This window comes from Sinohyriopsis cumingii, chromosome 17 (assembly GCF_028554795.1).
Source record: "Sinohyriopsis cumingii isolate HCF-2022 chromosome 17, ASM2855479v2, whole genome shotgun sequence".
Lineage (NCBI taxonomy): Eukaryota > Metazoa > Mollusca > Bivalvia > Unionida > Unionidae > Sinohyriopsis > Sinohyriopsis cumingii.
In genome coordinates, this window is record NC_142977.1 from 95,199,372 (window position 1) to 95,211,397 (window position 12,026).

At 35.2% G+C, this 12,026-nt stretch overlaps 1 protein-coding gene across 1 annotated transcript in view; it reads right to left on the bottom strand.

Annotated features, from left to right (window-relative positions):
- LOC149779471 (uncharacterized) overlaps window positions 1–12,026 on the bottom strand; it is a 94,448-nt gene that overhangs the window by 9,971 nt on the left and 72,451 nt on the right. Inside the window, exons 17-19 of the mRNA XM_089940159.1 lie at window positions 9,328–9,407; window positions 3,402–3,498; window positions 833–957 (exon numbers count right to left, since the gene is read on the bottom strand). Coding sequence (XP_089796285.1) covers window positions 833–957; window positions 3,402–3,498; window positions 9,328–9,407 — 302 coding nt within the window. The remainder of the gene's footprint in view (window positions 1–832; window positions 958–3,401; window positions 3,499–9,327; window positions 9,408–12,026) is intronic.

Consider the following 12,026-nt stretch of genomic DNA (forward strand, 5'->3'; position numbering starts at 1 on the left):
ACTGGTGTAATGGAATCTCTTGATGATCAAAAAAAAAAGATTGATTTTTACGCACAATATTGGTCATTTACATTTTGCTGTTAGTCACAAGTCAACTCTAACAAAAGAAAATACTTTTTAAAAAAAAAGAAAAAGAATAGTCCTACATGTACATGTACTTCAATTGGCCCAGATTTTGGATAGCGTGAGAAAATCATTGTCTTGCTGAGGCTACCAAAGGAATGAAGCTATTCATAGGGAAATAAAAACAACTTAAAACCACTGACATTGTTGCAGTAACTTATTGTTGTAAAAATATGTGACTTGTTACTTAATCTCATTTAAAAGACCTCCAATCTTCTTTTTTCTGCAACCAAGCCTGACTGAATTATTATTTTTATTGTGCATTAGAAATGTCATTTGTTTTTAGACACAAAACTCATCATTTTTTGGTGCTTCAGATGCATAATCATTGTTCTGCAGTAGATTTATCAACTAAACCCTGATATCTCAGGACCTGGTTATGGTGATGATTTTTTGACACCCCCGATGTCATCAAGATAACTGGGTTTGAATGTAATGGCCTTTGTCCCTAGTTTTTAAACATCACTAGTAGAAACACACATGCCGGTTTTTCTTGCCTAAATGACAGATGGTGGTTAAATGCAGAGGTCACTCATATCAGGCTTTACTGTACTATGCTTCAGGAACTCCATGAAAGGGGGAGTCATACATGCAGATCTTTATGTTCCTTTGCATTAACACTAGTCTCAGAAAACAATGGTGCAAATGCAAAGATGTTAAAAAAACTTCACTATTTTTTTTGTACCAACAAGATTTAAAGAATACTTACTGAATTATCTTGGCAGATTTCCTTCTCAATAAAATCTTGCCATGACTGTGTGGTCTGACGTTTCACTTTCATCTTCAATAGTGTTTCCTTCTCTTGGTTTACAAATATGAGTGATAAACTGCAATCTGAAATCAATATGAATGGATAAGTTATATGTATACTGATCTCATGCAATGAGAAGACAAAGTGTAAAGGCAAGAGTTGAATATAATGTGGAGAAGTTCTGATTTTGACTTGCACATGGAGCCTCCAGTCTAAACATATATGGATGATGATCCTGACAATGTAGGATACAAACAATAAAATAATTCTGTGATGCTTTCAACTATCATTCACAATAATCACACTTCCAAAGTCAACTCATATTGTCCAGAACTGCCTACCTATTTGTTAATGAGAACTCAGTGGATTCAGGATCTAAAGGTACAGAAGTTCACCATCATTCAAGACCACCCATTCTATAACAAAAAGATGACTATAAATGACCTCTGGTGTGTACTGAGATTGTTCTGGTGGCCTAAGTGGTTAGAGTGTCTGCCTTGTATATGGGGGGGTTATGGGTTCGAACCCAGACCAAGTTATACCAAAGACTTATAAAATGGTATGAACAGCTGCTTTGCTAGGTACTCAGCATTTAGAGGTTAGTTTTAGGACTGGTTGGCCTGGTATCTGGATAATGTGACTGGATAGGACATGATGGTACATGTCTGCTGCATGATGCCCCAGTGCTAGACATCACTATAAACTGCCACATGGCAGACATGGTAACAATATGACTGAAAACTTGTTAAAGCTATGTTAAGAATCCAAAGCAGGCATGTGCACACACACACACACACACAGTCAGTATGGATTCCTGGATCTGTCCCCCCCCCATCCAACCAAGCCCTGCCCTATAAGTTATAACTTGGAAAACACATCATCAATATTTGATGGCATACGCTGCAATGAAAATATGCCGTTCTCCATCTTATCAAGTCACAACTCTTGACCAAATTGTGCAAATCTCCTGATTTGTCCCTGGTCAATGAGTACAGTTAAAGTACATTTGCTTTATAAAAAAAATAAGTAGGGCAAAATGGGTATATTTAATACAGAAACACAGTATTAAATATACGTCAATTACTGGGAAAAAAGACCTTCTCACTTGCCTTTATACGCCTGAACACAATCATGCCCTTATAAACCAGCCATCTCTTTAGACCAGATTGCCTCTTTCTTCTAAACACCCTGTGCCACATCACCATATCTGAATTCATTTGCTACTGTAGTTCATGCAGTGTGTAATCAATTTTTAACACATAATACTGATAACAAGTATGGATAGTAGGGTCTTTTTGGAAAAAGTAGAGAAAAAACTGGAAGTCTGTGACAAAAATGTAGGAAAAAGAATAACAGGAAAAAATGTATTTTTCGATGCTGAAAAATTATTTGACATCAAAAATGTTTCAATGAAGAAAACCTGAAGCATGATTCATTTCTAGGTGAACATCATAGTTTCGACTCGGTGGTTTTGTCTCCTTTTTCTGAAATTTAAACCATGGCAGTTTGCAGACGGAATTATGTTATACCAATTTGTTACTCAGTATCATTTGGTATACAAAAATATCCTAGGATTCATATGTCGACAACAGATTTCTAAGATCATATTCATGAAAAAATGTAATATTCAGCAAGCTCAAATGTAGTGATCCAACAAGGCTGGCTAATGTGCTGGAATCATTTCACTAACTGCCATTTAATTAAAAGTGTATGATATCTTTATAATTTATTGACAAATTAGACCAATGCCTTTCTTTAAATACTGAGCACTGTGCAAATATACAAAACTCCAAAGTGAAGAAAAATGTTGAACATTCGCACAATATTTCTGTCTTCATTTTCATGGGATCATATATGTTTTTCTGAATAAAATGATATAGTTATTACCCATGCCATGCATAAAAAGTCGAATTATGCTTATTTTGTTCTTCCTTGTACATCATCACTGGAGTTAATATTGTATGTGAAATGTACATACTAAAGGGACACATTAAGGTTTTAGGACATATAAACTAACTCATATTACAATTATTACTGCTGGATCACAAAAAAGCAAACTTTTTCTTTTAATAAAAAAAAAATGAAGGAAGAAAATGATGAAAATGTAGGACAAACTTCCATGTTCTTGTGTATGAAGAAATAATGTACATAGTCCCGTATAAATGAAAGTCTTAACTGTAAACAACACAGATCCTAATCTGCTGTTGCATAGTGAGCCAAAAGGACAGGGTCTATGTGGTTTCTTCAACTAATTATTCCCAACAAACTCCACAGACTTAGATAATATGGTACAATATGCAACTGCAGAAATGTGGCATTGCGTTTTGCACCTGGACACAAATTGTAAGCCAGTAAATAAGATAGCAATTTTATGTACCCTGTGACACTCATCTGGTCCATACTAAAGCCAGGTAAGCCAAAAGTTGATAGTTAGGTTGGTAACAGCCACAAGCTGGTGCAAAAATGTGATTCCACTCCAACCATTTTGTAATATTTTATATACAATTTATTTAGAATGTCAACAAACCTGCACTTTGATCATGTTCATCCAGATACGTGTTAACAACGTACTGTAAACTTTTATCATCATCATGTTCAATGGATAACTCTGCTTTTACTTGCTCCTAGAATATAGATAAAAAGAGAAATAAATAGCTAGACAGATACATGTATATCATTTTATGTAATCTCTGCTCCTCATTTTTTTTAATACTGATTAAGAAAAGGGTTACCTCAAATTAACTTCTATTGGTGAAAAAGATTTTTTTTTAAAATTCATTTTTTCAATTTTTTTATAATGTCATTATTTGCAACCATCTGAAATAATCTTTAGAACTCAAACATACCAAATCTGATTTGAAAAATTATGTTCTTGAATGTTTGACTTAGCAACAAAATTGCAGTTTAAAAATCTGAACTGAGACTTTGAATCTGACATCATTAATAGCACTGAATTCATCAACCTTGCTAAACCCAAATGCTAAGTTTGGTTTGCTGTTGGAACCATTGGTAAGCACCCACTTTGATCCTTTTATCACCATTTGTGTGGAGATTACGTTGTTTCTCATGAGTATATATAAAGCTGCTTAACCAATCATTGTTTTGGTGATGAGAGCTTTTGGGTTATGCATTGTCATTCAAAATGAGGAAATCATCAGCACTGGCAAGTCATGGGGGTGGGGTGGGGGCATAAAGGAGCAATAGGAGCAAAGCAGATGGTTTACAGTCAACATATACCCAATAGCAGATGGTTTACAGTCATTATATACCCATACCGCAATTTACTTAAGTAAAAACTTACCCAAACTGAAACGAACCCAGGTCAAAATGAACCCAGACCAAAAATACCCAAGTCAAAACATGACCCACACATGCTTTAAATAATAACATAATTTTATTGTGTTGTGTTTCGTATGACAGTGACCAGACTGATGAACAATGGAAATTGGCAGGTGCAATGGAACTATGTTATGATCTAGCACAAGTTAAGAAGTATCGTTTGAATATATTTATGGTGTTTTGCTGTGGAGAAATGGGGTGGAACAATCACCTTCTCTGTACTTTTATCCACATTGATTCTCAAGAACCCTGGCTTTTAACTTGTATTGCAAGGACTGTTTCCCCTGATAAGTGCCCCTATTAAGTAGATACTGTGGACCAACTGGCTATGGAACGACCTGGGTGCATCCTGGCACTATGGGAAGAATGAGCCTCAAGAGTGCCAATGCACTAATGTTGGGTCAGCATATGGGATGGTGATAAATGTAAGCTGACACATAATTCAATCTAACAGGTAGGATTGGTTTTGTTATAGACCTCATGCAGTCAGATTCTAATGGTAGAGTCAGACTGTGACAGAACAGTGCCACTGTATCCTCCCTAACTTTGTAAAATTCCTTATGTTGGTAGCAGGTTATAGGATATGTATTCTACAAAACTGGTCCCTATTGCACTGTGCAAGACAGTATGTAAGGAGCTTACTGATAAGGGATATCCCTTCCTGTGGCTGCTACCATCTGTGTATGTACTACCCTCCACAAGTCAGCCACAAGACACAACAGCGATAACAGTTGAAAACCAGCTGGCCTTTGTTGATTATCATGTCAACAAATGCTGGAACTCTGGACCAAAGTGTTGACAGAAGAGGGGGAGGAGGAGGAAGAGAAGGAAAAGAACCAGTCCATACAGCTCAAAGACTTTTGTACCCTGTTGCAATCTGAGACATACAGCAGAGTCTGGATTTGACAACAGTGCCATTTATTCTTGCATGATATTGTGCCATTATTGTGTTGGCTTATAATGTACTAGCAACTGTAGTGTTGAGATATGCTACCTTCCAAATGGTTCCTAAGTAAAGACTACCTTAGAGTGGCAAAGACTTGCGAACACAGTGAAGCAACATCCCCTGTGTATTGAGGCACTGAGCTGGGCATTATTGCAGTGAGTGCCTTGTGGCTTTATGCAAGTTAGTCTGATTAACATGAGTGCCTGTATTATGTGTGTTCTGCAAACTGGGCAATGATTGGCTGTCTGGTGGCTGACAACAGATGATCGGCTGTGGTACTGATCTGTTGTTATCAGTGCCATAAGGCCAAGTCTGGTCAATGCAGAACACAGCCATTGTAGTTGGCATGATGCTGTCCAGTTCATTAAGCTGGGACAGGGCATGCAATATACTGGTTTTGCCAAGAAAGGTGTATCATTATGTGATGGTGAGGGAGAAGTCAGAGCTGTCACTCAGCGTAACAGCTTGGATTGCTTCATGGTTGATGAGATGAGTGGAGTGTGAAGGTGAAGCCAAGTCATTCCCTGCTATGATGGTATAATGCATACTGTTAACATCTTTGCTCTCCAAGGTGCACTTCTGTGCCTTCCCCCTTAGTACCCTCAGCACTACAACCCACTGACCTTCTGTCCATAATAAAGTCTGACATGTATTTATACATTAGCTACCAGAGCAAGCTACACATGTAGAGTGGTTGTCAGTCCCGGTGTTTTTAATGTTTACAAAGCTTACACTCTGTCCTGCCCGTGATCTAAATCTGTAAAACAGCAGAAAATATATATAGGTGTAGTATGGCATACATGTGTAGGGTAGCACATGTTCTTCTTTAAGAACTCAGAGAGTGTACATGCAGGCTACAAAAACTGAGAATTACTGTCAAAGAGTGCACATAGCCACCATTACAGATAGAGTATTGGAGTATCACTTATTCTAATAAAAGTTACCAGTAGCAAATAACAGTTGGACGCTATGACTAAACTATGTATAGAAAACTTCCCTGTTTGTATCTGACCACAGCAGAAACTATACCAAAATATAATTAAGCTTTCTATAGTACACACAATACATGCACATTAAAATGTATGGAAGCATGATTTTTTATACTTACAAAGTCAATGTTATACTGTCAATTGTATAACAATGTTACTTGTAGGAAAGGCCAAATAACAGACTATACAGGTAAAATCAGTGAGGTGTCACGCATACAACTATGAAGTAGATGCTAAGACTTGATGAATGCAGCAAACTTACCTGTTAAGACCATAGTGGAAATTATACAGCAATATTATACAAAGTTTCTATATCACACACCAGACTGGCACATACAGAAATACAGCTATACCAATGTAAGGGGATGCCAGTGCGACCCGTGCAGGTACATACCAAGGGCACATAAGTTTGTGACGATGGTAAAGTGTTGATACTGATAAACCAGAAACTTTGTCATGGAAGAAAGAAAGAAAAATTGGAAATTTATTGATATTTTAGAATATGCTTCCCTTCAAGGCAAATACTAAAACTTGCTCAAAAGCTTCCAAAATACTTATATGTGGAGGCCTCTCTGCCTATAGAGAGCAAGTTACTTGGCACAAGTGTAAGTAGTAACTAAAATACTCATGGGATTTGGTGCCAATTCCAGTATCATGGGGAGATCACAACCTAACTGCCACCTAGGTGGGCAGATAACTTTTAGTTATTTAACTAAAACGTTTTAGCCTGAGAAGGCTGGATTTTAGAGGCTGTAGCAGTTTTCCTACACTGTTATGATCGGGTAATGTGCTTGAAGAAGAAACAGTCTCTCAAGTGATAAAAAGCACAATCATATGTAAGATCACCCCATAACTATGTGTAAATCTTGCTCATAATAAGCACATATTTCGACGAGTGAAGCTTTTTTACCAAGTTTGAGAAAAATATGATCTGAAATTGCATCATTAAAATGCTGCAACACTCAGCCAATCAGCTGCAAAACCATATCAAACATGTGTCAGAGTGAATTTTACTTTTGACTGTCCCGATATTAAGATCTTAAACCCATATTTCAAGTTTAATCAAAATCAAATCAGAAATATGGCTTCCGGTGTGGTAACAAGCTCAGATACAAGATCAACAAATTAATGCCAATGTTTCTCCAAAATTCTGCAAACAGTTGCAACCCATCTGACTTGTATAAAGACCCATTGGCTGATATACCAAGTCACATACTCCTTCTACAACACTGATAATGAATGCCATTTCAAAACATACATACTTAACACTGATTTCTTTAGCTAAATACGGACCCTTTCCTAAACATGCCACTGTTGCATCTCAATAATCAATGACAGCCAGTGAAAACCTAGAATGAATAGGAGACCTGTTTAGGGGTATTCTCAAAGCTATTTTCCTACATTTGTGAAATTTATATAGTCCATCTAAGACTGGCCCTTCTCTCACAAAACATCTAAATTTGAGTCTGCACTCATTTTTTGAACTCTGATTCTGCTGTCTCTTTTTATGATCAGCAAATTCAAGAATGGAAAGCTAGGCTATTTGCAGTATTTTTAATGCAATTTTCAAATGATGGCCAATCAAAAACTGAACTGAGTATATATGTATTCAAATGATGGTCAATCAAAAACAGAACTGAGTATATATATATTCAAATGATGGCCAATCAAAAACTGAACTGAGTATATATATATATATATATATATATATATATATATATATATATATATATATATATATATATATATATATTCAAATGATGGCCAATCAAAAACTGAACTGAGTATAAAAGAGTTTCATGACAGCTAGGCCTGATTCACAGAGCTTTCCAAACCTGCATTGCTCTTAAGGTTCTAAAGTCATGTTTAACCATCAGAGTGTTGATTTTATTTTAAAATTGGTATTAATAATAAATAGTTAAAACAGTCATAATAAGATTTTAGAATTGTTATCATCTTCATTATAATTCCAGATATTTGATTTGTGATGTATTATTTCACTTCCACAGTGAGTAGTGTCACTGATACCACAGAGATCAGAAAATCAAATATCAATATAGTTGTAATATAATTGAAAAATCTCATCTAATTGACTGATTCTATTGGCATCCTTTTGAGATGGTGTTGGCTAATTTTTATAAGAATACTACCAGCATTCCACTGAGACTGCAACAGATGAGGCAATGAAAGGACACAAGGGTCATTCAGAACTGAGACACTATATGCCTGCCAAACCAAACAAATTTAGAATAAAGTTTTGGGCCAGGTGTGATGGAGTTACTTCCAGTTACTACATAATAATTTTCTAGCTGCCTTGGGCAAAAAAGATCAAAGTGAACTCCTGATGAGGTATGGAGTTGGGTATTGCACTGTCCATGATCTATTGTGGGATCTGGTGGAATAAAAAAAAATCATTTATATTTTGATAGGTACTCTACTATTACCCTTGCTGAACACATGGAAGAATATAACATTTACACCAGTGGCAGTATATGAAGCAGTTGCAAAGGTCGTCAATCATTTCATCAGTGATAAGGCCAAGAAAAAAGTGTTTCTTGTCGGCCCACTGTCCACTTTTTATGCCGACCCAGGCATTCTTTTTCATGTTCTAAGAAAAATGTTCATCATGAAATTGTCTATGGTTGCTGTGTGTGCAACATCCTTATGTATCATGTCTGCTTCCTTGCAGTACATCATCAAGAATGAACCAATGGTACTTCAAACAGACTACAAAACTGAGTTTTTCTTTTCTGCAGCTAAAAAACGATTCATCTTTTGTTATCTGTTTTTCACTTGTTTAGTGATTTTGCAAATATTAATTATCTTGAAAACCTTGTTTCAAGCTGAACATAAGTTTAATGCAATTCATTTAATGTATAATATGTGTGATACATGTATACAGGCCCTGTAAATGGAGAAGAACACTGAAACAGCACTTCATTCCATTTACTTAATTTAAAATCATTCAGACGGCACTTTAGCTAATAGTATGCAGTATTACATAATGGTGTCAAATGTTTTCATTAGGGTATATAGGTGGTACATCAATAAGTAGTAAAGAGTTAAGTTCTATATTGAAAAGAAAATCGAATAGCTTAGTGGCATACACATAGCGGAAGATTATTTAAACATTATTATACACCTAAAAGCCAAACGCCTTGGCACTGGATGCTACTTACCTGTGTCTCGTTCTCGTTGTCATCGTCCAGCGCGAGGTTAAGAATTTCATCACTCTGCTGTGACTCAGTCTCCAGCCTCTCTGAAAGAAGTTAAAAGAAAGTATAGGGTAAGATATGTCGAGAGTAACCATGACAGAGGATTTGCAGTACATTCAAAATTTGGATAAGCAATTTAATATTTTAGTACCTATCTTTGATGCACCTGCATGCATGCAGCTAAAGAGACTAGTGCATTAATAAAAAGAACAGACCCTAGTGGACCTAATATCACTCATCTGGGGAGTTCACACCTGTCAGCCTGGGAATGTAAACTCACAAATACACTGCAAGTAAAGAGGGAAAAGAAACTCTTGAATCACATACTTGCTACATTGTCTATGAATGATGGATCACATAGTCGCTACATTGTCTATTAATGATGGATCACAAAGTTGCTACATTGTCTATTAATGATGGATCACAAAGTTGCTACATTGTCTATTAATGATGGATCATAAAGTTGCTACATTGTCTATTAATGATGGATCACATAGTCGCTACATTGTCTATTAATGATGGATCACATAGTTGCTACATTGTCTATAAATGATGGATCACATAGTTGCTATATTGTCTATTAATGATGGATCACATAGTCGCTACATTGTCTATTAATGATGGATCACATAGTCGCTACATTGTCTATTAATGATGGATCACAAAGTTGCTACATTGTCTATTAATGATGGATCACAAAGTTGCTACATTGTCTATTAATAATGGATCACAAAGTTGCTACATTGTCTATTAATGATGGATCACATAGTTGCTACATTGTCTATTAATGATGGATCAGAAAGTTGCTACATTGTCTATTAATGATGGATCACATATTCGCTACATTGTCTATTAATGATGGATCACAAAGTTGCTACATTGTCTATTAATAATGGATCACAAGTTGCTACATTGTCTATTAATGATGGATCACAAAGTTGCTACATTGTCTATTAATGATGGATCACATATTCGCTACATTGTCTATTAATGATGGATCACAAAGTTGCTACATTGTCTATTAATGATGGATCACATATTCGCTACAATGTCTATTAATGATGGATCACAAAGTTGCTACATTGTCTATTAATAATGGATCACAAAGTTGCTATATTGTCTATTAATGATGGATCACATAGTTGCTACATTGTCTATTAATGATGGAACACAAAGTTGCTACATTGTCTATTAATGATGGATCACAAAGTTGCTACATTGTCTATTAATAATGGATCACATATTCGCTACATTGTCTATTAATGATGGAGCACAAAGTTGCTACATTGTCTATTAATAATGGATCACAAGTTGCTACATTGTCTATTAATGATGGATCACAAAGTTGCTACATTGTCTATTAATGATGGATCACATATTCGCTACATTGTCTATTAATGATGGATCACAAAGTTGCTACATTGTCTATTAATAATGGATCACAAAGTTGCTACATTGTCTATTAATGATGAATCACATATTCGCTACATTGTCTATTAATGATGGATCACAAAGTTGCTACATTGTCTATTAATGATGGATCACAAAGTTGCTACATTGTCTATTAATGATAGATCACATATTCGCTACATTGTCTATTAATGATGGATCACAAAGTTGCTACATTGTCTATTAATAATGGATCACAAAGTTGCTACACTGTCTATTAATGATGGATCACATAGTTGCTACATTGTCTGTTAATGATGGATCACATAGTTGCTACATTCTCTATTAATGATGGATCACACAGTAACTACACTGTCTATTAATGATGGATCACATATTCGCTAAATTGTCTATTAATGATGGATCACATATTCGCTACATTGTCTATTAATGATGGATCACAAAGTTGCTACATTGTCTATTAAAGATGGATCACAGTCGCTACACCGTCTATTAATGATGGATCACATAGTCACTACACTGTCTATTAATGTTGGATCACATAGTTGCTACATTATTTATTAAAGCATACCAAACTCACTCCAAAATATTTAGCAATATTTTTTCTGCAAAAAATGTATAAACCTGGATTTGGTTTTTATAAGAAATATATTCCTTATATAACAGGTAACCTATTCTTGTAGATAATTATTTAGTTTAATGGCAACAATGCATTATTAGTAATTTATTCATTAGTGAAAATGTCTTCATCCAGACAACTGTAGTGGTATTTTACAAACCTATCTAAGAAATTATACTACAGCGCTCACTCATTATAAAGCGTTTTATCATATAACTGTTCTGGATACAAAGCATGTATTGCCATGAATCCCACTGCATTATGTAGTAGAAATACATTGTACTTCATTATCAGGCAGTCTAACTATCATGCAGTATATTTACTGCCTCACAAGGACACCATTATAATGAGTTAGTAGTGGTACTGTCTAATTATTATAGGCTTAAAGCCTAAAGTGTTTCTATAAATTATGTTATTTTTGAACCATTATAGGTTTAAATTAGAAATCATTTATTATAATCCCTAATATGTATTATATTGTTAATTTCATTTACCTTCCTATATTGAAATTCATGTATCTTGTATTGTACATTTAAGTTTTAAAAAAATGTAAAATAATTTTGCAAGGTTAACTCCAAACCTGCTATTTTAAATAGTCCCATAACAGGTTACTTCCCTTGGTTACCTCACAAGA